General features: G+C 45.7%; 1 protein-coding gene across 1 annotated transcript in view; it reads left to right on the top strand.

Moving 5' to 3' along the window:
• LOC142250919 (uncharacterized) overlaps nt 1–24,303 on the top strand; it is a 59,417-nt gene that overhangs the window by 29,527 nt on the left and 5,587 nt on the right. Inside the window, exons 4-23 of the mRNA XM_075323249.1 lie at nt 774–1,109; nt 1,191–1,313; nt 2,233–2,463; nt 7,956–8,111; nt 8,383–8,568; nt 8,686–8,799; nt 11,647–11,880; nt 12,891–13,001; nt 13,859–14,045; nt 14,358–14,503; nt 16,056–16,175; nt 16,957–17,109; nt 17,235–17,463; nt 18,057–18,258; nt 18,694–18,844; nt 20,019–20,197; nt 20,286–20,415; nt 21,699–21,938; nt 22,195–22,307; nt 23,816–24,111. Of these exons, the coding sequence (XP_075179364.1) occupies nt 774–1,109; nt 1,191–1,313; nt 2,233–2,463; nt 7,956–8,111; nt 8,383–8,568; nt 8,686–8,799; nt 11,647–11,880; nt 12,891–13,001; nt 13,859–14,045; nt 14,358–14,503; nt 16,056–16,175; nt 16,957–17,109; nt 17,235–17,463; nt 18,057–18,258; nt 18,694–18,844; nt 20,019–20,197; nt 20,286–20,415; nt 21,699–21,938; nt 22,195–22,307; nt 23,816–24,111 (3,637 nt within the window). The remainder of the gene's footprint in view (nt 1–773; nt 1,110–1,190; nt 1,314–2,232; nt 2,464–7,955; nt 8,112–8,382; nt 8,569–8,685; nt 8,800–11,646; nt 11,881–12,890; nt 13,002–13,858; nt 14,046–14,357; nt 14,504–16,055; nt 16,176–16,956; nt 17,110–17,234; nt 17,464–18,056; nt 18,259–18,693; nt 18,845–20,018; nt 20,198–20,285; nt 20,416–21,698; nt 21,939–22,194; nt 22,308–23,815; nt 24,112–24,303) is intronic.

Below are 24,303 nucleotides of genomic sequence, written 5' to 3' on the forward strand. Positions count from 1 at the left end.
CCAACAATATCCACCAGTCTGGCCAACAATTTCCACCAGTCTGGCCAACAATATCCACCAGTCTGGCCAACAATATCCACCAGTCTGGCCAACAATATCCACCAGTCTGGCCAACAATATCCACCAGTCTGGCCAACAATATCCACCAGTCTGGCCAACAATGTCCACCAGTCTGGCCAACAATGTCCACCAGTCTGGCCAACAATTTCCACCAGTCTGACCAACAATGTCCACCAGTCTGGACAACAATGTCCACCAGTCTGGCTAACCCAATGCCTAATTAGAATTGGATTATTGTATGATCTGTCTGTAAAGATGAGATACAGTTCAGACTTTGTGGTTTTGCTGCAGTTTTCGTCATTTTGCAGTAAGTAGAGTCGGAGTTCTCTTGTCCTCTAAAAGATGATCTGTCCTGTCCAGAACGATCATCCTCCTGAGCTGAACATCCGAGGAGCAGAACTTCTGTTTATGAAGTCTTCATAGTTTACCATTCAGTGTCTTCCAGGACAATGCAGTACAGACCACACCTAATTTTCCTGTAAACGTGAGAGATCCATAGTCTGGTTCTTCCTGTGAGTTGTCGGAAGAGATATTGTTTTCCATTCCAGTAATGCAACAATAGGTTTTATGGATTGAAATTTGTCACCAACCATCAATGTCTCGATAAGATTCCTCAGCTATTTAGTTCTCCCTTATGATTATGAATAATTGTAAAAAAATGTCTGAAGGCAATAAAATTTGTACATTTTCTCACATGTAAAAATTCCTACTAGGCAAGAACTGCATGGACCTGGACCACTGTACGACCAATCGCTGCATGAACAATGGAAAATGTGTCAACAAGCCGCCCGGATTCGAGTGCCAGTGCCAGCTTGGCTTTGACGGGGAGGCCTGTGAGAAGGATGTGGATGAATGCCAAGAAGCTGGAACCTGTAGAAATGGTGGAAAATGTGTGAACTTCGTAGGCTCCTTCAGATGTGATTGTCCCACCCTCTATGATGGCATCAATTGCGAGATGAGAAGAGGGAAGTGCTCCTCAAGCAGCTGCTTCAATTCAGGAACGTGTTACCAACCAAATATTAACTTGTACCAGTGCGCATGTCCGCCAGGTGAGTGGATGGCCTGTGGTCTATGGATGTATTTATTAATGAAACCTGCTTACTAATAAATGGCTCTGTGTGTTACATTAGGGTACACAGGTTCTCAATGTGAGGAGAACATCGATGATTGTGTCAACCACAAATGTCAAAATGGAGGCAGCTGTGTGGACGGACTGGAAAAATATTCCTGTAGATGTCCACCTGGATGGGAAGGTAGGGTCCAAATTCTCCATTACTCCATATCTCATCTTTTGGCCTCACCGATATTTCCATGTCATGTTATCCTTCCACTTCTCTCATCTAAGAAGTCCTTGCCTTTCATAAATTTGGCCATATATCCTGCCCTCGGATCTGAGAATACAAATCCTGGATGTTAGTCTTTGAATAAGGTGTTTGACCATGTCCACTAGGGTCTCTACAGGAGATAATTGGACTGAAGCTGGCCATACAGACAAATCTACCAATTTTCACGAGACCGGAAATCTTCTACTCTATTTGAGAGCTTCTCGATTCCCAATGGAAGATAATGGGGCAAAAGGGTTGGTCTGTTGGGTTTCGACATACCTGATCATTTTATTCTGTAGACGATAAGCCACCACCTGAGGTATCTTCCTGCATCTTACTCCACTCTCCCCATTCAGAGCCGATGAATACCATACTCGGCCAAGTGTGTATGGGGTGGCATTTCGAGACACAAAGCTTTTGCGTTGAACAGGTATCCAATATGTTTGGCCCATATCATCCAAACCTGCTGATTTCGGCTAGATTAGTCAACCTCCTAATATGTAACGGGACCTCTTCTCCACTCCATTCTCCCCACAGAAGACATATTCATGCTCACTGGACCACGTATGCATTTTGGGGGGTCAGGAAGAAGAATTATTGCCCAATGTTTATCTAAAGTGTTATCTTTGATATCATCCTCACGATTTTTAGTTTATTACTTACCATGATTTGTGTAAAATTGTCCCGTTCTAGCCAACCAGTGAGTAATGGCTGTTGATGCCCATCCTGCCCTCTCCCGGTGTTTCTGTTGGGCATGTGCTCGTTGCGGTGCGTTCATCATTACTTGTGCATGCTTGTACGTGTTGAGATAGTTCTCGCATGTTCTTTTCCCCTTTCTTTGCATCAGGAGGGTTGTGCTCTCGAGACATTGACGAGTGCCAGGCTAGTGGCATATGTAGGAATGGAGGAACCTGTCAGAACATTCCCGGGCAGTACAAGTGCGTGTGTGTCAATGGCTGGGATGGCGATAATTGTGAGGACAACATAGATGATTGCGCTACAGCCACATGCGCAGAAGGGTCTACTTGCATTGACCAGGTGGGGACATATACCTGCCAGTGCCCACCAGGGCGGATCGGTAAGTTCTTGTGATTTACATGCAAAGTTAATATGCACCTAGTATGTAACTGTTGTCACGTATGGAAATGTAGGCGCTCTCAGAGGGCTTCCATGTAGAGCCACCAACCAGCACCACAACACAGCATAATGTAGGGGCAGAGACCCTGATTCCTGTGATGTATCACTTGCTGGGTTGTGTGCTGCAGTTTTTATATAAGCATTGTCTTATTAGCAGGAGATTATCACTAGAAGACAAGTAAATCTGCTGCCAGGAAGTTCAACTGTGGCGCCCCTGACCTGGTCAGGCACCACTGAGTACTGCACCCATGCTGGGAACAGTACAACACAGGTAATCCAGAAGGCTGACCGGGGTGTGGTACACAGGCGCATAGTGATCAGGTCTCACACATGTACCTTTGAGAGGACCCCTGGGGATCCCAGGAGGGGGAAAAGCCTTGACCTCCACTGGAATAGTGAAGGGGGCCAAAAGCCTCCATCTCCTCTCAAGGGGTGTGGTGGAGAGTCTGGTTGCTAGGTGGCGTAGGCAAGAACAGGAGAGGAGGGGCAGTGAGCCAGTTCAGTGTGCAGTTCAGGGAACTCGAGTGAGGAGCAGACCCCTGGGGCTGTGCAGTCTGACAGCGCCCGCGCAGTGGCTACCGACGGGGGAGAACGGTCAACTAGGAGTGCTACCCGAAATCCATCTTCAGCTAGAGAGAGAGCAACGGAGTGGGAAGTAAGGAGACTGCTAGAGAGTACCAGGCCCAAACGGGCGGCAGATCCCGGTGCGGGGATAGATCCACCTTTCCTTGCTAAACCTGCCGGTGTGGGGCCCTCAAAGCCCACACCACAACACTACAGAGTCCGCAGCCACGTAGCCACAGTTAGGGCCCATAGTTCACAGGAGGCAAGCAGCCGGAGTGTCCTGGTCCAGGCTACAAGCAAACGGGCCAAAACGAAGGGGAGAGAGGCACCAGCAACTTCCTTGGGTGACCCCCATAGGGACTAAAAGTCGGGGTTACCCCAAACCACCAAGGGCTAAGGAAGGCGAGTCGGTAGTCACCCTCATCAGTCAGCCTGAAGGACACCTGGTTCCAGCCTGGTTCATCCCAGCTACGCCCGGGTTACTCACTCTGCCACCTTCTGTGAGTAAACCCCTGAAAGACATTTCGCTTGTGTGGAGTTATTCTGCGCCTTGTGGTTCTACACACCTACACAGGGCCCTGGGGCTTGCCTCACTCTCAGGAGGCTATTACAACCGACTGCACCCACCATCAGCCCCAGGCATCCCTTAATCTGCAGTGGCGGTCCCCACTGACCGCAATTCTGAGAGTGGCGTCACGACAAATAGAAGATTTCCTACCGGTGACAGGATCCAGCTGCGTGGAGTCCCTGAAGGTAATGCATCGACACAGCGTTTGCGGGGCTTCACATCTGGCGTCACGAACAGGATAAGGACTAGACCTGTTCAGACAGGTGACCATGTGCCTGGGCGGTCCGCTTGAAAAATTGGAAGCGCCGCCATATTGCCACCATGAAAAGCGCGCTGAAAAACAACAGCAGCCCGCGCTGGAAGAAGTTACCGCCCACGAAGGGGTGTGGCTACCCAGAGATCCCCTGCAGAGTTCTGACCTCGCAAGTGAAGAGAGCGGAAGCGTCCGGAGACGGCGGAGCAGAAGAGAAGCCAGCAGCTTGTTGCTAGAGAAAATGGCGTCTGAGTGCAGAGACCCGGAGCCAGGCTCCGCTGCCTGGTGGTGTCGGGAGCTCGCCGAGTTCTGCGATCAACTGGAAGCCAGGGTCGGAAGGCTGATTAGAGAGGGACGGACGGAGTTTCTGTGGATGACCGCGGCAGTTCAGGCCTACGAGGAGAGGGCCACGCGCCGAGTGCCAGACCGGGTGGTGACGACTCAGACCCCGATGCTGCTACCGATGGGTGAGTCCAGTGTTGCCCCTGTCAGCACGAATGCCCCGACCCCTGCTGTCACGCCCGCAGTCCCTGAAGAGGCGCCCGGCGCGGCGACGCCGAACCAGGCCGCAGCCACGCGAGGTGCGGCCCGCCAAGCCCAGGCCGCCGCAGTGATGCCCTGCCCGGCCCGCAAAGAACCGGCTGCCACCGCGACCCTCATCCGCGCCGCAGGTGTGACGCTGACCCAGGCCGCCGCCATGCTAGGCCCGGCCCGCCGAGACCCCACCGCAGCAGCAACGCTCGTCCGCGCCGCAAGTGAGGTGCTGAACCAGGCCGCAGCCTCGTCCGGTGCGGCCCGCCAAGCCCAGATCGCTGCAGCGACGCCCAGCCCAGCCTGCACAGATCCCATCGCAGCTGCGACGCCAATCCAGGCCGCGACAGCGACGCCGATCCAGGCCGCCGCAGCGATGCCCTGCCCGGCCCGCCAAGAACCGGCCACAGTAGCGATGCCCGCTAAGACGCCAGCTGCAACAGCGACGCTGATCCAGGGCGCCGCCATGACGGGCGCGGCCCGCCAAGACCAGGCCGCCGCCACGCCAGGCGCGGCCCATCAAGACAAGATTGTACCACCATTTATCCCGGCCTGCAAGGCCAGAGCAGACACCGCTCCCCAGTCCAAGGAAGTCCCTGCTAGGAAGTCTACGCTGGGGGAGGACCCCGAATACCAGAGGCTGAAGGCTGACCTAGAGGCCCAGTTCCCAAAGGAGATGGTGGACCGGTATCTGCTCCCTCCACATACCCCTCAGAAGACTCTGGAGATATCCACGCCAAAAAGTCCACCGCCCGGGCCAGCTGACGAACACTCATCCCCAGCGCTGCCACCAAAGGAGTGCTCAGAAGAACTAAGGGGGAGAGGAGGCCAGGAAGCTGAGGAGCTGACCCCGGAGCCACTAGCAGTGGATCCATGCCCAGAGCCGGAGATGTTGCCATATTCCCGCTGGGATGAAGAAGACCCGATACCATCTGCTGAAGAAGATCTGCCCAAAAGCCTCACCTGGGAGTTTGTAAGCTGTACTCTGCAGAATCCAGCCCGCAAGACACGGCGCCGCAGCAGAACACAGTTTTCCCCTGCACCGCAGTCTCCAGAGAATAAAGATGAAGTCACGGCCAGAGACTTGAAGGAGAAACGGTTCCTGAGAAGGTCCAAAGCCCAGGTCAGAGGACCCCTTTGTCGAGGAGTAGTAGAAGATTTCAGCCTAAAATCAGGATACGGCTTCATAGTAGCACCTGGTATGAAGGAAGGCATTTTCGTGAATAGAAGAGACGTTAGAGCCCATTTGCCCAGAGGACATCCTGGAAGAAACTTAAGAATGGGAGATTCAGTGCAATTCACCATGCATCAAGGAGAAAGAGGCTGGTATGCGCTTGATGTTACACCATGTCCTAAAGAAAAAGCAACAGACACAGAAGAAGAAAGGAAAGACAGAGATAGAGAAAGAACAGAGAAAGAACCTACTGATGAGACTACCACAGACGAAGAAAGAGGTCAAGGAAGCAACAGGTGCCGCAGCCCTACAGGCCCAAGCCCTGGTGAGGAGGAATCTGCATAAAATAAAGAAAGAAGCACAGAAGTTACCAGTTTGATAAGTTATGAAAAAGTTTGCAACGTTACTGTTTAAGAATGTGCCCACATAAACTAATGTGAGAAATAAACCTTAAGGCTATGAACTGGCTATAGCCACAAACTCTCGCAGTGTAAATAGTTACACCAGAGGTACCACCACCAGAGCCAGCCTGTTTAGGGGCTTGGCTCGTCTGCAACCAGGGAGCACGTCCATGATGGGGCCTTGGCTCACCTGCAACCAGAGAGCATGCCTGTTTATGGGGCCTGGCTCTCCACCACAAAGAGGGTACCTGGTCAGCACCAACTGTGGAGGCCGCCTCTACATCCTGCCAGAAGAGGCTGAAGGCGCGGATCCACCAGGCCAGGTATACCCTGAAACCACCAGCCCATGAAAGCCGCCTCTACATCCTGCCAGAAGTGGCTGAAGGCGCGGCCAACGTGAGAGGGTTTTGGGTGGGTTAACGGACTTGTGGGTGGAGGGTGGTGATGTATGGTACCTGGTGATCTTAAAATGTTTTACCATGTTTTACTGTTTTATGCATTTTAAAATGTTGTCTTGCAGCCCGAGGACGTGCTGGTGATAACTAAGGGGGAATGTGGCGCCCCTGACCTGGTCAGGCACCACTGAGTACTGCACCCATGCTGGGAACAGTACAACACAGGTAATCCAGAAGGCTGACCGGGGTGTGGTACACAGGCGCATAGTGATCAGGTCTCACACATGTACCTTTGAGAGGACCCCTGGGGATCCCAGGAGGGGGAAAAGCCTTGACCTCCACTGGAATAGTGAAGGGGGCCAAAAGCCTCCATCTCCTCTCAAGGGGTGTGGTGGAGAGTCTGGTTGCTAGGTGGCGTAGGCAAGAACAGGAGAGGAGGGGCAGTGAGCCAGTTCAGTGTGCAGTTCAGGGAGCTCGAGTGAGGAGCAGACCCCTGGGGCTGTGCAGTCTGACAGCGCCCGCGCAGTGGCTACCGACGGGGGAGAACGGTCAACTAGGAGTGCTACCCGAAATCCATCTTCAGCTAGAGAGAGAGCAACGGAGTGGGAAGTAAGGAGACTGCTAGAGAGTACCAGGCCCAAACGGGCGGCAGATCCCGGTGCGGGGATAGATCCACCTTTCCTTGCTAAACCTGCCGGTGTGGGGCCCTCAAAGCCCACACCACAACACTACAGAGTCCGCAGCCACGTAGCCACAGTTAGGGCCCATAGTTCACAGGAGGCAAGCAGCCGGAGTGTCCTGGTCCAGGCTACAAGCAAACGGGCCAAAACGAAGGGGAGAGAGGCACCAGCAACTTCCTTGGGTGACCCCCATAGGGACTAAAAGTCGGGGTTACCCCAAACCACCAAGGGCTAAGGAAGGCGAGTCGGTAGTCACCCTCATCAGTCAGCCTGAAGGACACCTGGTTCCAGCCTGGTTCATCCCAGCTACGCCCGGGTTACTCACTCTGCCACCTTCTGTGAGTAAACCCCTGAAAGACATTTCGCTTGTGTGGAGTTATTCTGCGCCTTGTGGTTCTACACACCTACACAGGGCCCTGGGGCTTGCCTCACTCTCAGGAGGCTATTACAACCGACTGCACCCACCATCAGCCCCAGGCATCCCTTAATCTGCAGTGGCGGTCCCCACTGACCGCAATTCTGAGAGTGGCGTCACGACAAATAGAAGATTTCCTACCGGTGACAGGATCCAGCTGCGTGAAGTCCCTGAAGGTAATGCATCGACACAGCGTTTGCGGGGCTTCACACAACCACACCTCCACCACTGATTGACAACTTCCTGCCTATACACAGTGCGCACACAAAGCTGCCAATCAGTGATGTGTGTGGAGTTATACAGAGCTCAACATTTAGAGAACTGGTAGATCTTCTTTAGATAAATCAGTTTTAATATGCTGCTTCTAATATTCAGTGTGTGGGTTTTACATATATCCACCTCCACAGATGGATCTTGTATGATTGTGTCCTGGCTTTTTTCCATCTTTCCAGGTCTTTTGTGTCATATGGAGGACGGTTGCCTAAAAAATCAGTGTCATCCCAATGCCACATGTGACACTCACCCCACGTCCCACAAGGTTTTCTGTCACTGCCAGGCAGGGTATACCGGACCCACATGTTATGAGGACCTGAACGAATGCCAACTAGGTAAATTATTTCCTAAATTGTCTAAATCCATAAAACATCAACCCAATAATTAATTTCACCCTGTGGCTTCTGCCACCACCACTATGATCCTCTGATCTTCTCTATCTCAGCCGTTCTATTTTTCTCATTGTCCAAATCCCCCAAACACCAAGTGACCACCCAACCTCATGGATTTGGCCTTGTGTCTTCTTCCATCTCCACAATCTTCTGTTCTTCTCTCTCAGCCATTCTTTCTCTACCCCTTTCACTGACGCTGTGGTGATCTCTTCAGGACCTTCTCCTTGTGAACATGGTGGAGAATGTGTTAACACTGACGGCTCCTTCTTGTGCCAGTGTCCTCCTGGTTACACTGGTGCCCGCTGTGAGACAGATCGTGATGAATGCCAGCCGAATCCCTGCTACCATGATGGCACCTGCTTAGACTTTCTAGGTCATTTCCAGTGCATGTGTTCGCTTGGTAAGACTTGGTTGAGATGTAAAAATGAGAATATAATCCTTTTATTCGCTAATAATGGAAATGCCTTCAATATAAACCTTCTATAAGAAGTGTATGTGATGTTTCTTCCGTCTACAGGATACTCAGGAAAAGTTTGTGAATTTGAGATGGATGAATGCTCAAGTTCTCCTTGTCAAAATGGAGGGAACTGCACAGACCTACTTAATGATGTTCTCTGTTCATGTCCTCCAGGTGAGATGGGTTTGGGATTATCTTATACTAGCTGTAGTACCCGGCGTTGCCCGGGATAGTAACTATCTCTCGTCGAGTCTTTGTCTGTCTCTGTCTGTATCAGTCTCTGTCTGTATCAGTCTCTGTTTGTCTCTCTCTATCTGTGTCTCTATCTCTGTGTCTCTCTCTTTCTCTGTCTGTCTGTCTCTATCTGTCTCTTTGCCCGGCTGTCTCTGTCTCTATCTCATTGTCTCTTTCCCTGTCTGTCTGTGTCTCTGTCTGTCTGTGTTTCTGTCTGTCTGTGTCTCTGTCTGTCTGTCTTTTTCTGTCTCTCACTCACACATAAGCTTCTTTGCTTTTATACGAACAGTTTATTTTGTTCCTATAGCAACCACTGACAGTTGCTATTAATAGCCCGTATCTCCCAGCTCCATTCAGATTAATGGAGGCAGGATTTTTGAGAGTAACTGTAAAGCACAGGGTTAATTTTTCCTGTCAAAACATAGTCTATGACGTTCCCTGGGTCATATGGGGCGTCTGTGCAAAATGTCATGATTGTAAATTCGACGGTGCGGATTCCTTCAGCGGACATATACACACACACACACACTGAGCTTTATATATTAGATGAGTATCTGCTGCTACACTTATCTCAAATGTCATCCTAGCTATGCTCAGAGGGCTTATATCCACGCAAAGTCATCCAGTCATACATCTATATCTAGTCATCCAGCCATACATCCATAGATAGTCATCCAGCCATACATCTATATCTGGTCATCCAGCCATACATCCATAGATAGTCATCCAGCCATACATCCATATCAAGTCATCCAGTCATACATCCATAGATAGTCATCCAGTCATACATCCATATCTGGTCATCCAGTCATACATCCATAGATAGTCATCCAGTCATACATCCATATCTGGTCATCCAGTCATACATCCATAGTCATCCAGTCATACATCCATATCTGGTCATCCAGTCATACATCCATAGATAGTCATCCAGTCATACATCCATATCTGGTCATCCAGTCATACATCCATAGTCATCCAGCCATACATCCATATCTGGTCACCCAGTCATACATCCATATCTGGTCATCCAGTCATACATCCATATCTGGTCATCCAGTCATACATCCATAGATAGTCATCCAGTCATACATCTATATCTGGTCATCCAGCCATACATCCATATCTGGTCATCCAGTCATACATCCATATCTAGTCATCCAGTCATACATCCATAGATAGTCATCCAGTCATACATCCATATCTGGTCATCCAGTCATACATCCATAGATAGTCATCCAGTCATACATCCATATCTGGTCATCCAGTCATACATCCATAGTCATCCAGCCATACATCCATATCTGGTCACCCAGTCATACATCCATATCTGGTCATCCAGTCATACATCCATATCTGGTCATCCAGTCATACATCCATAGATAGTCATCCAGTCATACATCTATATCTGGTCATCCAGCCATACATCCATATCTGGTCATCCAGTCATACATCCATATCTAGTCATCCAGCCATACATCCATATCTAGTCATTCAGTCATACATCCATATCTGGTCATCCAGCCATACATCCATATCTGGTCATCCAGCCATACAGCCATATCTGGTCATCCAGTCATACATCCATAGTCATCCAGCCATACATCCATATCTGGTCACCCAGTCATACATCCATATCTGGTCATCCAGCCATACATCCATATCTAGTCATTCAGACATACATCCATATCTGGTCATCCAGTCATACATCCATATCTGGTCATCCAGCCATACATCCATATCTAGTCATCCAGCCATACATCCATATCTGGTCATCCAGTCATACATCCATAGTCATCCAGCCATACATCCATATCTGGTCACCCAGTCATACATCCATATCTGTTCATCCAGTCATACATCCATATCTGGTCATCCAGTCATACATCCATATCTGGTCATCCAGTCATACATCCATAGATAGTCATCCAGTCATACATCCATATCTGGTCATCCAGTCATACATCCATATCTGGTCATCCAGTCATACATCCATAGATAGTCATCCAGTCATACATCTATATCTGGTCATCCAGCCATACATCCATATCTGGTCATCCAGTCATACATCCATATCTAGTCATCCAGTCATACATCCATATCTGGTCATCCAGTCATACATCCATAGATAGTCATCCAGTCATACATCCATATCTGGTCATCCAGTCATACATCCATATCTAGTCATCCAGCCATACATCCATATCTAGTCATTCAGTCATACATCCATATCTGGTCATCCAGCCATACATCCATATCTGGTCATCCAGCCATACAGCCATATCTGGTCATCCAGCCATACATCCATATCTGGTCATCCAGTCATACATCCATATCTGGTCATCCAGCCATACATCCATATCTGGTCATTCAGACATACATCCATATCTAGTCATTCAGACATACATCCACATCTGGTCATTCAGTCATACATCTATGTCTAATCATCCATTTATACATATAATCATCCACTAATACACCCATCTAGTCATTCCATCATACGTTCATACCTGTGTCAGTCAGAAACAGGACACCCCAGCTCATGTGCCCCATAGTGGAGCCGTGGCCTGCTGTCATTAGTGGTCCCTGGCTCCGAGCCTTTCACTTGCCCAGTTTCCCTCTTCTAACACATCAACTTCAATATCTAAATGTTCACATGGTTCCCACCATGACAGGAGTCATTGTCACCAGATATTTTCTCATGTATTTTTCTTTTATTTTTCTGTTCTCTTCTTGTCCTTGATTTCCTTCTTCCGTCCCATCATCTTGTCATTTTCCTTTCCTCAGGTTTCGAGGGTAGACATTGTGAATTGGATGTGAAGGAATGCTCCAGCTCTCCGTGCCGTTTCGGCCATTGTGTGGACCACCTGGGATTCTTCACCTGTGAATGTCTGGAAGGATACACCGGCCTGACGTGTGATCAGGATATAGATGAGTGCCTGAGCGAGCCGTGCCAGAACGGTGCCACGTGCCTGGACCAGCAGCATGGTTACACCTGTCTATGTGAGGCGGGGATGACAGGTAACACTCCTCTCATCTCGCTGCCTGTAATATTTCTTTTTATCACCTCATGTTTTTACCCCCTTCCCGCCACAGTCAGATTTTGTTTGTGTTTCTTTTCCTCCCCTTCTTCCAAAATTCATAACTTTTTTGTTTTTCCATCACCATAGGTGTATGACGATTTGTTTTTGTTTTTTTTACGGGCAAGTTGAAGTTTTGCATTACATCATTCATTTATGAGGGCTTGTTTTTTTGTGGGATGAGCTATATTTTTTATTGGTACTATTGTGGAGTATATATGATGTTTTGATCGCTTTTAATTGCAGTTTGGGGAGAGGGAAACAGCAGTTTTAACATTTATTTTTTATTTTAGGCTTTTTAGGGTTTATTTAGAGTAAAAGGTTAAATAATTTCACATTTTCATTTTAATAGAGCAGACTTTTTTATGGTGACACTTCAATATTTATTGTGTTCCATTTTTAATTTGTTTTTGTATTGGTATTATTTAAAACTTTATTCAAACCTCATACATGTGTATGTATACATATATATGATTATTATTATTATTATTATTATTATTATTATCTTATAAATTTTATTATTCATTTTTTATGTTTTTACATTTTTATTTTTTTACTTTAATTTTTTTTTTTTTTTATTTCTTGTTACTTTCTTATTTTTATTTTATATTTTTTTTTCTTACATTTTATTTTTATTCTTTTGCATTTTTTGCATAGAACTTGAACCTGCAATTGTGTTATCACTTGTACTACATACTCCAATACTTTTGCTATTGTAGTTTATAGTCAAATTAATGATCATCTCTTCATTCACGGGGCCTTGAGAAGAAGGTCCACGTCTGTCACACCTGTGCACTTCAGTGGAATTGATTTGCAATACCTGTGGACAGGTGTGCCACTGATTCTGAGAAGAAAGCAGCCATGTCTTTCTAATTCTAGACGACCCCTTTACATTTTTTCAGTGGTGTACTTGTATTATATGCTGTTTACCCGCTGATCTTTTTGTTGCAGGTCCCACCTGCGATGCAAACATTAATGAATGTGCCAGTAACCCATGTGTACAGGGACGCTGCGTCGACCTGGTGAATGATTTCCAATGTCAATGCCATCTGGGTTTCTCAGGTGACGTATAACATACTGAAAACCACATATAAAAATTATTAGGGAACGCTATACATTTTTAATGGACCAACCACCATAATGTTTTTATTAAAATTAAAAATAGATTCAAACTCCTGTGTATATATAATGATCGCTTAGATTTTCTGATACACTGCTCCAAATCCCCTACATATACTGTATATTTAGAGGCTAAAGTGCTGTGTTCTTACTACCACCACTAGGGGGAGCTCACTGTATATAGTTTATGCAATGAGGTCAGTGATCAGCAAGTATGCAGGAGCTCCCTCTAATGGTGACAATAGACAGTCAGCATCTTATCTATTGTCTGTGCAGTGGATTTGGAGCTCTGCATTTGAAAAATAGAGCTCGGACGGCCATGAAGATACAGTTTATTTCAAAATTAACTGCAACTGTGGATCTGAATATGATATAAGAGATGGAGATTCCTTTTAAAGAGGACATGTCACCAGACCAAAAGTGGACAGTTTTTGTTCCTATTTTATTCCTGATGCTTCCCTGAGTATTGTACTTGTTTCTTTTTTAATTCCGCCATACAATTCCAGAGATATCATCTTTTTTATGTGGTGTTAATTTTTATGGTCTTTTGCAAGCCTAAAGATACGCCCCCGAGGATCCTGTGAGCCACGCCCCCTTATTAAAAATTAGCACTCAGTACAAAGGCCTGTATCTCTGGAACCGTATGGCAAATTTAAAAAAGGAAAAAAACAGAATACACAGAGAAGCATTGGGAATAAAACAAAAGCAAAAACTGGACACTTTTCACCCAGTGGCAAATTCACTTTAAGCTGCACAACACATAGTTGTAACTAGAATTTGCTCTCTGTTCTACTTCACAGGATCTCTATGTGATGTCGAGATTGATGGATGTATAAACAATCCTTGCCAAAATGAAGGGACTTGCAGAAATGTAGATGGCAGCTTCCTGTGCGACTGCCCACCGGGGACGGTCCTTCCTGTCTGTGCACTGCAGAATATAAGCTGTAGTAATGTCACTTGCGTTCATGGCAGCTGTCAGGACAATAGGTGCATTTATTTCTACGATATCGAGTTTTTAGCACGGGTTATACAGTACGTTTTTAGCAATTAAAAAAAAGGGGTGATTTTGATGGTCTGATAAAAGCCAGTAGGAAGGAGCTTGCAGTACCACACATGGCCACTACACATTGAATGGCGCTGTTACACATCCTCAGGGCTTCAATCAGCTCAACCTGATCTGGATCTGTTATCGATCACCTATCGTCAATATTAAAATTCTGAAAAATAAAGGGTTAAATAAAGAACAAGTCATAATTCCTTCCATCTGTGATGACTTAAGTCTTTCCTTCTCCTCGGCAGTTCTCGGTGTGACTGTGATGATGGATGGACCGGACCCTCCTGCGATTCTCCCATCGATAATTGTACGACCAATCAGTGTGAGAATGGAGGAACCTGTCATCCGCACCAGGATGGGTATAACTGCAGCTGTCCTGCGGGATACACAGGTACTGAGCCGTATACAGAGACGTGGAATGTGTAGATATTATTCACACCCATAAATATGGTCCATATATGTAGGGTGGGTGTACGGCAAACCACAACTTCATATAAGAACATTATACAGAGCCATACTGTCCCAATTAAAAACTGTCTACAATCACAACCACTAGATTGCCACATATATATAGAATAAACATCTCCCCACAGAGTATCACAAAATCACATTTCATTATTCCAAGTTATTAATCTCTTGCCGCTCATTTCAGGACATGTTGAGCTAAGATGAAAGGTAAAAAAGGACAAATCTTTAATAGTAAAATTAGAGGATACCATATTTTCATAACACGGACTTTAGTCTTAAAGGGTTATTCCCATTATTAAAATATAACGCTTATTAAAACGAAAGCTTAAAACCTGAAGATTGGTGGAGGTCCAACTGATCTCAAGAAAAGGGCTTTGCAATGCTTCATCTGAACAGAATGCTGACGGGTGATGAGCACCGACGCACCATTCATTCTCCATGGGACGGACGGAGAAAGTTGAGTACGGCACTAGGCTATCTCTGGCATTCCTGTAAACAATGAATGGTATACGGTATAGTGGAGCACATGCACTTCCTCTGCTTCATTTCCATGGTGCATTTTAAAGTTCTGCTTTTGGGATTGTTCCCCAACCAGTGTAAAAAATATGGTCTACCTTTGGTTGGAATATCCTTTAAAGAGAATCTGTCAATTGCCCAAACTATGTATTTTATTCCATGGTGCAAATGCCGCTGTTCTCCTGAATCCGCCGATGTTTTTCTTTTGTTCTTGCGCCTCTCCATTCCTGAGATATGGCCTCCTTTTCCTTGTTTATAAATGTAGTCTTGTTACCAAGTGGGCGTGGTCCTCATGAAGACACCCACTGAGAAGAGTTGAGGACTACACCCATTTGGCTAATAAGACTAGATTTATATACAGGGAAGAAGAGGCCATATCTCAGGAACAGAGAGGCGCAGGAACAAAATAAAAACATCGCCGGATTCAGGAGAAGAGCGGCATTTACACTAGGAAAAAATATATTTACGATAAAAGACAGATTCTTCATAAATAAAAAAAAAAATCATAACATAGCAGTGATAAAATGTGATGACTTCTGGTGGACTTTCTATGAGTTAAGTCCATTCAGCTATCAACTGTAAACACTATACTACGGTATATGACACTACTCTAAAGAGTCCGACATTGACTTATGGGGTAGATACCTCCAATAGGTGGCGCTAGAGGAATAATTCTTTTCTTTCTTCTCGAGGAATGATAATTTGCATAACTTTTTTCCCAGACTCAGGGGCCCGGCCTGTCCTAATCGAAGGGAGACACTTAGAAAACTATACTATACATAGCCAAAGATAAAACCTTACAGGACATCCTAGCCAAATAATACCACACGTCTATGTATGATATAAACCAGGGATGTTAATTGGTTCATTACCTGGATGGTAATGTAGATATCTGTAATAAATAGGTTAAAACTCTGTTTTATGCCATATACGTAGCTGAGATGTTCGTCCCCTCGTAGGCATCTTCTGTGAGACCACCGTATCACTTTGCCATTCAGACAGCTGTCATCATGGAGGAATCTGCTACGAACATCCCAACCTTACAGCCCACTCCTGTCTCTGCCCTAAAGGTTGGAGCGGTGAGTTATGGAGCATTTTTATGTTTTAATATACTTGTTTTTATCCTTTTATCACATTGGTCAGGTGATGGTTGAACGACCATTAGATGAAGAATACAACACAGTTTACTCCATATTGGCTGCAATAACTATTTTGCACCGGTGATGGAAAAAATGGAAGCATGGCCATAGAGTTGTAGTGGTCCAGCGTTCATCCCAGCCCTCCATGTTGGGTGACGCACAACATGATATCTTGGGGGTCTAATATACACTAGCGGGGCCCTGGATACTTGGCCGAGGATGTTGGACACAGAAGTGAAGACTACCCCAGTCTGGCTGGTATAGAGAACTAGACCGGACTTTTGGACCACACTAGAGAGAATCTTTTTGCTTAACTCTACATAGCCGGCTACTCTTCAGATAATGACTAGGAGTTATTGATCAGTAATTGGTAAATTCCTCCTGATGAAACTTCATTTTGGTTGACATTGTCCATTTTCATCAACTTTAGCCCCATGTGTGAGGATATCTTTAATCTGCTGGAGCCTACAGGCAATGATAATCCAAACATGGTCACCTCTCGTCAATGATCCAACTTTCTTAAATACGAGCTTCCGGCTTGTTCAGTGTCTATAGTAAGAGTGTTCTTTGAATTAGACATACTTATGTTGCCCTTTTGTCGTTTTTGTGGACATCGCTCACTATTATTTCAGTATATTTGGGATGTTTTGGTGATTATTTTTTTTTGCACAGATTATTCTTATTTTAGAGCAGTGGTTGAGTTTCCATCTTCTTCTCGCAGGATCCTCTTGTGAAGTTGATGTCGATGAATGTGCCGATGATCCCTGTAAGAATTCAGGAAATTGTGTTAATAGTCCCGGAAATTACAGTTGTGTCTGTTCTTTGGGCTTCACCGGCCTCCAATGTGAGACAAAACTTGACCATTGTGCAGAAGGTGATGTAGACATTGCTCCACCTCGTCCTTAGTTTGCCGTCTACACGACTTATGACATCTGTCTAATCGTGTCTTGATGTAACTTTTTACTGACTGTTTTGTACATTATCCTTTCTTCCCAATAGACAGTTGCCATAATGGAGGAACATGCACCAGTCTGATTGATTCGTTCCTCTGCGGTTGTCCACCTGGATACATGGGGACGTTGTGTGAGGAGCTTGTGGACTATTGTAAAAGTTTACCATGCCAAAATGGAGGGACCTGCAGAAAACAAACCAACTCTTACAAATGTGATTGTGCTCGAGGCTATGAGGGAATAAACTGTGAGGTCAACTCTCAGGACTGCACCAATAGGTAAGAGATCCATCAAGAGGATCAAAAGTATTAGGCTCTGAGGGATCTCCAGATCCAAAAGCTGCCCGCTCCTCCATGCCGTTCCTCAGTCCTTCTAAGGTTGGTGAAAGATCTCATTTGGTCACTTGGCGGGCATTGGTCTTGGACGTCAGAAGAACTGAAGACCGGCACGGAGGACTGGGGAGCATAAAGACAGGTGAAGGGGCCACCATTTTTCTTTATTTGTGTGAATTAAATGCCAAAATTGTCAGAATAGAAATAATACGGAATTAATTTGATTTGTTATGGATTTATTTCCTCATCTCTAGGACATAGGTTGTATTGTCTCAGGCTTTGACCTGAAACTTGCCACCTTTTCTAGTTGTATTGTAGACCATGTAAGCTTAGATCCTTTCCTACACCGTGCCCGTGGTGTGGAAGTCCAGCAGTGGATTGACCACTGTAATCTTCCAGTTTTCTCTAGATCTTAAGGGATAAAAGTCTTCAATCCATGAATATCAGTGATGGCCATAGCCACATGTTATTGTGATGCTCAGACATCATCTGCGTCCCTCCCTGGTTTTCCTTTCTACATCTTGTTCATTGTTATTTAGCTCCTGCCTTAATGGTGGCTCCTGTGTGGACGGCATCGCCTCCTTCACCTGTCTATGCCCGGAGAAATTCACCGGTAGCCAGTGCCAAGATCAAGTGACATTTTGCAAACCAGAACCATGCAAGAATGGGGGCACCTGTCATGATGTTCCTGGAGGCTACATCTGCTCCTGTCCTGAGATGTACACGGGGGACAATTGCGAGGTCAGGAAAAACAATATTAGGCCATAATAAAAATGTAATAATAAGTCAATAATTGTGAGGTTCATTGTAATAGAAATCAGCTCTGGTCCAGTAGCCAAATTTTTTGTGCTTCTTACACATGGCAAAGTCCTACATGGAACCCATCAATGTGCCTTTGTTTGGTGTCTCCATATTCTGACCGAAACGTCATTCTTCTAGAAGGTCCATTACATCTCATGGTGATGGCACAGGTCATTACAAGCCATATTTGCTACTAATTTTGTCCTTATACCTTCATTTTTTCCTCTATTCATAAAATGTTCTTCACAAAGTTTATAAGTGCCTATAACTTATAAATCCCAAAGCTGAACTTCACGGAAAGAAAAGTCCTATCTACGGTTCTAGTCCCAAATAATTGAAGCGTTGACACCGTTTACTTTTCTGTTATGCAACCAGGACACCGTAGATTTCTGTGCTCGGAAACCTTGTCAGAATGGAGGCACCTGCTCTCAGAAAGGGTCCAACTACCGCTGCCTGTGTGCTCGCGGGTGGGAAGGAAGTCACTGCGAGACGGCTCTTCTGACCTGCACCACAACAGCGATCAGAGGTGACCGACATAAGCTATAATTTAACATTCAATTATCGAACCACTGTAGTAGAACATCATCTGAGAAATGGTATCTAAGAAATCCAAGCATCTCTTAAAGAATTGTTCAGAACAGTCCTCAAGGTTGATATCTCCATTGCTTGAGTGCTCTCTGTAAAGAAGCCTTTGACCAGGTCCTTCCATAAACAAATCTGTTTGTTACCCCATTACCAATGTTCTCCATAAATTTTCTGTCTTCTTTTTTTGCACTTTTGTAATTTCATAACATTATTGTAGAGATAACGACCCTCCGCCACTTCATATAAAGAGATAATGACCCGCCGCCACTTCCTGTAGAGAAATAAAGACCTGCTGCCACTTCCTGTACAGACAGAAAGATGCACCGCCACTTCCTGTAGAGAGACCCGGCGCCACTTCATGTACAGAGATAAAGACCCGCTGCCACTTCCTGTAGAGAGATAAAGACCCGCCCTCACTTCCTTTAGAGTGAGAGAGACCCACGCTCACTTCCTGTAGAGAGATAAAGATACACCTTAACTTCCTTTAGAGAGAGAGAGAGACCCACCGCCACTTCATATAAAGAGACAATGACCCGCCCTCACTTCCTGTAGAGAGATAAAGACCCACCCCCACTTCTTGTACAGGTACACAGACCCACCCTCACTTCCTGTAGAGGTACAAAGACCCTCCCCACTTCCTGTAGAGGGACAAAGGCCCTCCCAACCTCCTGTAGAGAGATAAAGACCCTCCCAACTTCCTGTAGAGAGATAAAGACCTTCCCCACTTCCTGTAGAGGTACAAAGACCCACCCCCACTTCCTGTAGAGGTACAAAGACCCACCCCCACTTCCTGTAGAGGTACAAAGACCCACCCCCACTTCCTGTAAAGGGATAAAGACCCACCCCAACTTCCTGTAGAGGGATAAAGACCCACCCCAACTTCCTGTAGAGGGATAAAGACCCACCCCAACTTCCTGTAGAGGGATAAAGACCCACCCCAACTTCCTGTAGAGGGATAAAGACCCACCCTCACTTTCTGTTATCTATATTGATGTCTCTGCAGCTATACATAGATTACACGTGTCTACATCTCAACAATTCCTCAAGACCACTAAGAAAATACAAATGTAGTAACACACATATATATTTTGTTTCTCTAATTTCCACATTCACAGGAATAAACCCCACCTGTAGTGGAAATGGGCAGTGTGTGGATTCGGGGACATCGCAGGAGTGTCACTGTTTTCCTGGTTTTTCCGGTTCTCATTGCCAAGATAAGATTGATATTTGCCGTCCAAACCCTTGTAAAAATGGTGGTCACTGCTGGGAAAGCTCAGGGTCCCCTTCCTGCCAGGTACAAGAATAATCTTCCCTGTAATGTATGACTGCATTCATATCTATATTTGCTGAGTTTTTATTCCGATACATTTTTTACTTTTTAGTGCCCCCCTGGTTATTTAGGAAAAACATGCACAGAACGAGACCCATGCTACCCACAACCGTGCCAAAACAATGGGGTGTGTGTGCCCCAGGGCGGCGGCTATCACTGCGCATGTCCTGCGGGGACACAAGGTAAGTGCACGAGCGGCAGGATCAGCAAAATCCGCAAGCAGTAAATAAAGGCAGAAAGTTATTCCCATATATTAGTGGAAATTAAGTTAGTAATGGCATTGCCCCCTTCCAACCACTGTAGGTGGGGAAAGGGGACAATTCTAGAAATAGTGGTCAACCTACCAAATAATGGGGACCTCAAATGTGACCTGCAAACCCAAGGAGAGAGCATATGTGGATATATGGGGTTGGGTATAGAATGAGCTTCTCTTCTATATATGCTGGCTGGAATCTTGCATTAATGCCAGCTATAGCTTGTCCATACTGGTCTGGAGAGGCGTTGTGTTCCAGACTTACGGATGGTTGTAGTACTTTATTACTTGGAGCAGTTGTGGTGCCTCTTTGTTGCTGCCTTACTTCTCTTGCTTTTCTCCTTAGTTTCTTACTGTTTCTTCCTGTGAATGTGTGTGAGTTTTGTTTTTTCCCTTTCTGTCTTAATCTGTGTTGCCATCACAATCCTTCTCTGCGCCGGGGTAAAAGATTAGTTCTGATCAGGAGAATAGCCAGTCACGGGTCTCAGGAATCTCTTCCATTAGGGGTGTCCCTGAGCTTAGGGAAAGTCTAGGGTCCTCTAGTATCAGGAACACCATAGAAGCCCCCTGTCCCTCACTATCCTGCAGTCACATTGTGTCATTGCCTTTGCAGAGCACATAGACAGCAACAGGGATGACTCTGCTCTCCTGAGCTCTATGCCTCTCCTCTCACTTGTAATGTCCTTAGAGAAGGAACCTGGTCAGAGAGTCGTCCCAAATTTAAAATGTGTCCCATTTAAAAAAAAAAACAGAAACACTAACAAGAAAATTAATTTAATTGTTTACAACCATTTTCTAACCCTATCTAGGGTTAGGGCTAGAGCAAAGGTTAGGGCTTGGGTAGTAAAATAGTTACGTTAAAAATAACACAAAAATGTAGTAAAAAAAATAAAAAGTAAAAAATATATGTACCTTATATTACAATATAGAACATTATTTTTTTACATTCAGGAAAATGCTAAAAAACAAACTTTATGATTATATCATTATTTTCTAACAGTACAATACATGTACTTGGTGAATAAAAGGTCCTGGCTTTGCCCCAGACGCTGGCAACCAGTGCTACACCACTGCACAGATAACCATACGGCTCAATAAAAGCCAACCACACTGACCCCATAGCGGTACCAGACAAGATAGATCTATAGTGACAAAAAAAGGCGTTAGAAAACAGTACGGAGTCGTGTGACTAAATTCTTTCTCTTTTATCAGGAGCCCGGTGTGAAATCGACATTGATGAGTGTGCCACCGCCGTGCCCAGGTGCTTTCATGGTGGCACTTGTCTGGATAAGGTTGGGGGTTTCACTTGTATATGTCCTCAAGGATATGTAGGAGACCGGTGTGAAGGAGATGTGAATGAGTGTCTCTTCAATCCATGTGATCCGCGTGGAACACTGACCTGTGCCGAGGTGGCCAATGGTTACCAGTGCCAATGCCACCAAAATTACACGGGTAAGGCCTCTGTAATGTCAGGCTTTATTTTATCACTTTTTTCTTGTTTTCGTATGTGGACGGTTCATGTACTGAGGATAATTAGAAAAAGTGGTGCACCAAGTTCTCCGCCGGGGCATCAAGACCGGACCACCTCCTCACCACTGTTTCAAAGCGATTAGGGGGATGAAATAACCAGTGCTGTTGGTTGTAATTCTCTGAATCGTCCTTTTCTATGTTCTCTTCTCTGATTGCGCACACTTTGTTTTCTTCTCAGGTCAGAGGTGTGAAAATCTAATAAATGTTTGTGACAATAACCCATGTGAGAACGGCGGACTCTGCGCGGTGGCTATAAACAGCCATCTTGGATTTGCCTGCACTTGTCCTAAGGTAATGCTCGATGATTAGTCACTATAAAGACCCTAAGTCTTCTATAAAGCTAAAATCATGTTAGGGGGAAATAACTTCACCTTATTTTTAATCTGAAAACTATTTATTGGAAGAAATTAACAACTAGGACTCCTTCATTCTTATCGGAAACTATCATAGTGACCACTCGGAAATAGGTGAATGGTGACAATGGATTTTGGTGTAAGTCAGGTGGGGGTTGTCTTAAAATATGGGTAGAGGACGACAGAGAATGTATAGGGAAAGTGTAGCGCTACCATCTCTGCAGAGACGGCGACCTACTCACTGCCCCGGCCAGGTTGTGTTTTCCTCTGCACTTCCCCGGTGTCATGACCCCACCAGAGTCCACTCCTGCGACTTCTGCTTCGATCACCAGGTGGCGCTGTGTTCCCGCTGTGGATAGTGCTGGTGATGGGAGAGGAGTCAGTTCCAGTGGCTCTGGTGGGCGCAGGCTCCACTCATCCACTAAGCTGGGTTTCCCTGGGATCTGCAGTACCACTGGCTGACTGTAGATGGCGTGTGTCTTCCAGCTGAAGTTACCACCATTCCACTACAGACAATGGGAAGACACCACACCCTTCTAATTCCCCCTCCTGTCTGCTGACCACTGCCAGAGATAGTTCTGAATTCCTGCTTCTTGGTTCTCATTCTGTTTTGCATAGTGATCCCTGTGTTTTGACTTCTGCCTGCCGTTTTTGTACCTCGCTATCCGATCCAGATTTAACCTCTGCCTGGTTTTCTGATTACATCCTTGCCTGCCTGATTTTGTCCCTGTTCTGCATTTCCTGGTTTGACTCTGCCTGACTAGTACTCTCATCGGACTGCAGCCTTCCACAGGTAGCGACCTCCAGAGGCCTGTATAATTCCAAATAACTGTATAGGGGTTCAAGGGTTTCAGGGTTCTCTGGGTCCTGCTTTGTGAGCAGCTTTCCTCTAGTATTTCCGTTACAGCGAGTCTGAGTCTGTGGTTCCTGGAAGGCATTACACCCGGCCATCCACATGTGCTGCTGCTTTCTTCCCCTCCTGGGTCCTGTACATGCCGCACATGTGTCCCGGGAATGCACCCGAGCCGCGCGTGGACCTACCAGCACTCCTGTTAAAGGGACGGCATGAAGGTTTGAGTAGGCTGGAAAGGTAGCCCCTCTCATAGAAAAGTTCTCCATTCTTCCTCTATGAAGTCCATATCTCCTAGACAAAAACTTTAAATTTTGACAGATTGCAAAGAAAAGCTAGATGTAAAATAGTCACAAAGTTCTGGAATAATAAACAATGAAGTGACTACATATAAAATTGATTCAAACGTACTCTAGAGGCTTCAATTGGAATGTAGTGTCACATTGACATTTAGGGCCCACTGTTTGACCCCATTGCGGTACCTATAAATTTTCATTGTCCCATTTTCTCCTTTATATATTCTCAGGGCTATTCGGGAGCCACCTGTGAAACCTATAAATCTTCATTGTCTCATCTTCTCTTTTCTCTGTACTCAGGGCTATTCAGGACCCACCTGCAACACCAACATGTGTGCATCATACACTTGTAATTTTGGAGGAACTTGTGTCTTGGCAATGGATGGTACACCATATTGTAATTGTACCCATGGTTTTACTGGACCAAGGTGCCAACAGTACGTTGGGCCTACTTACTCACCTCCACAGGGACCTTGGAAAAAATGTTCGCATATGGATTGTCGGAGAACGTTCCGAAATGGAATCTGCGACAAACAATGTAATAACAAGGCTTGTCTTTATGATGGGTTTGACTGTGACACTGCGGGTACCTGCAAGTAAGTCATTTATTTCATAAATTGTTGTGAGAAACAATAGAGAGTGGTTAGTTCTTGATCATAGCTCTGCACTGTAATATTTTAATTTTCATTCTGAGCCTCTTCGCTGTTGGTATTACAATATGCTTGTTTTAGTTAAGGGAAAATGCGAATATAAAGTATTTAGGCTATATCTACTTACCATCATCAGTG

Source organism: Anomaloglossus baeobatrachus, chromosome 9, assembly GCF_048569485.1.
Source record: "Anomaloglossus baeobatrachus isolate aAnoBae1 chromosome 9, aAnoBae1.hap1, whole genome shotgun sequence".
Classification (NCBI taxonomy): Eukaryota; Metazoa; Chordata; class Amphibia; order Anura; family Aromobatidae; genus Anomaloglossus; species Anomaloglossus baeobatrachus.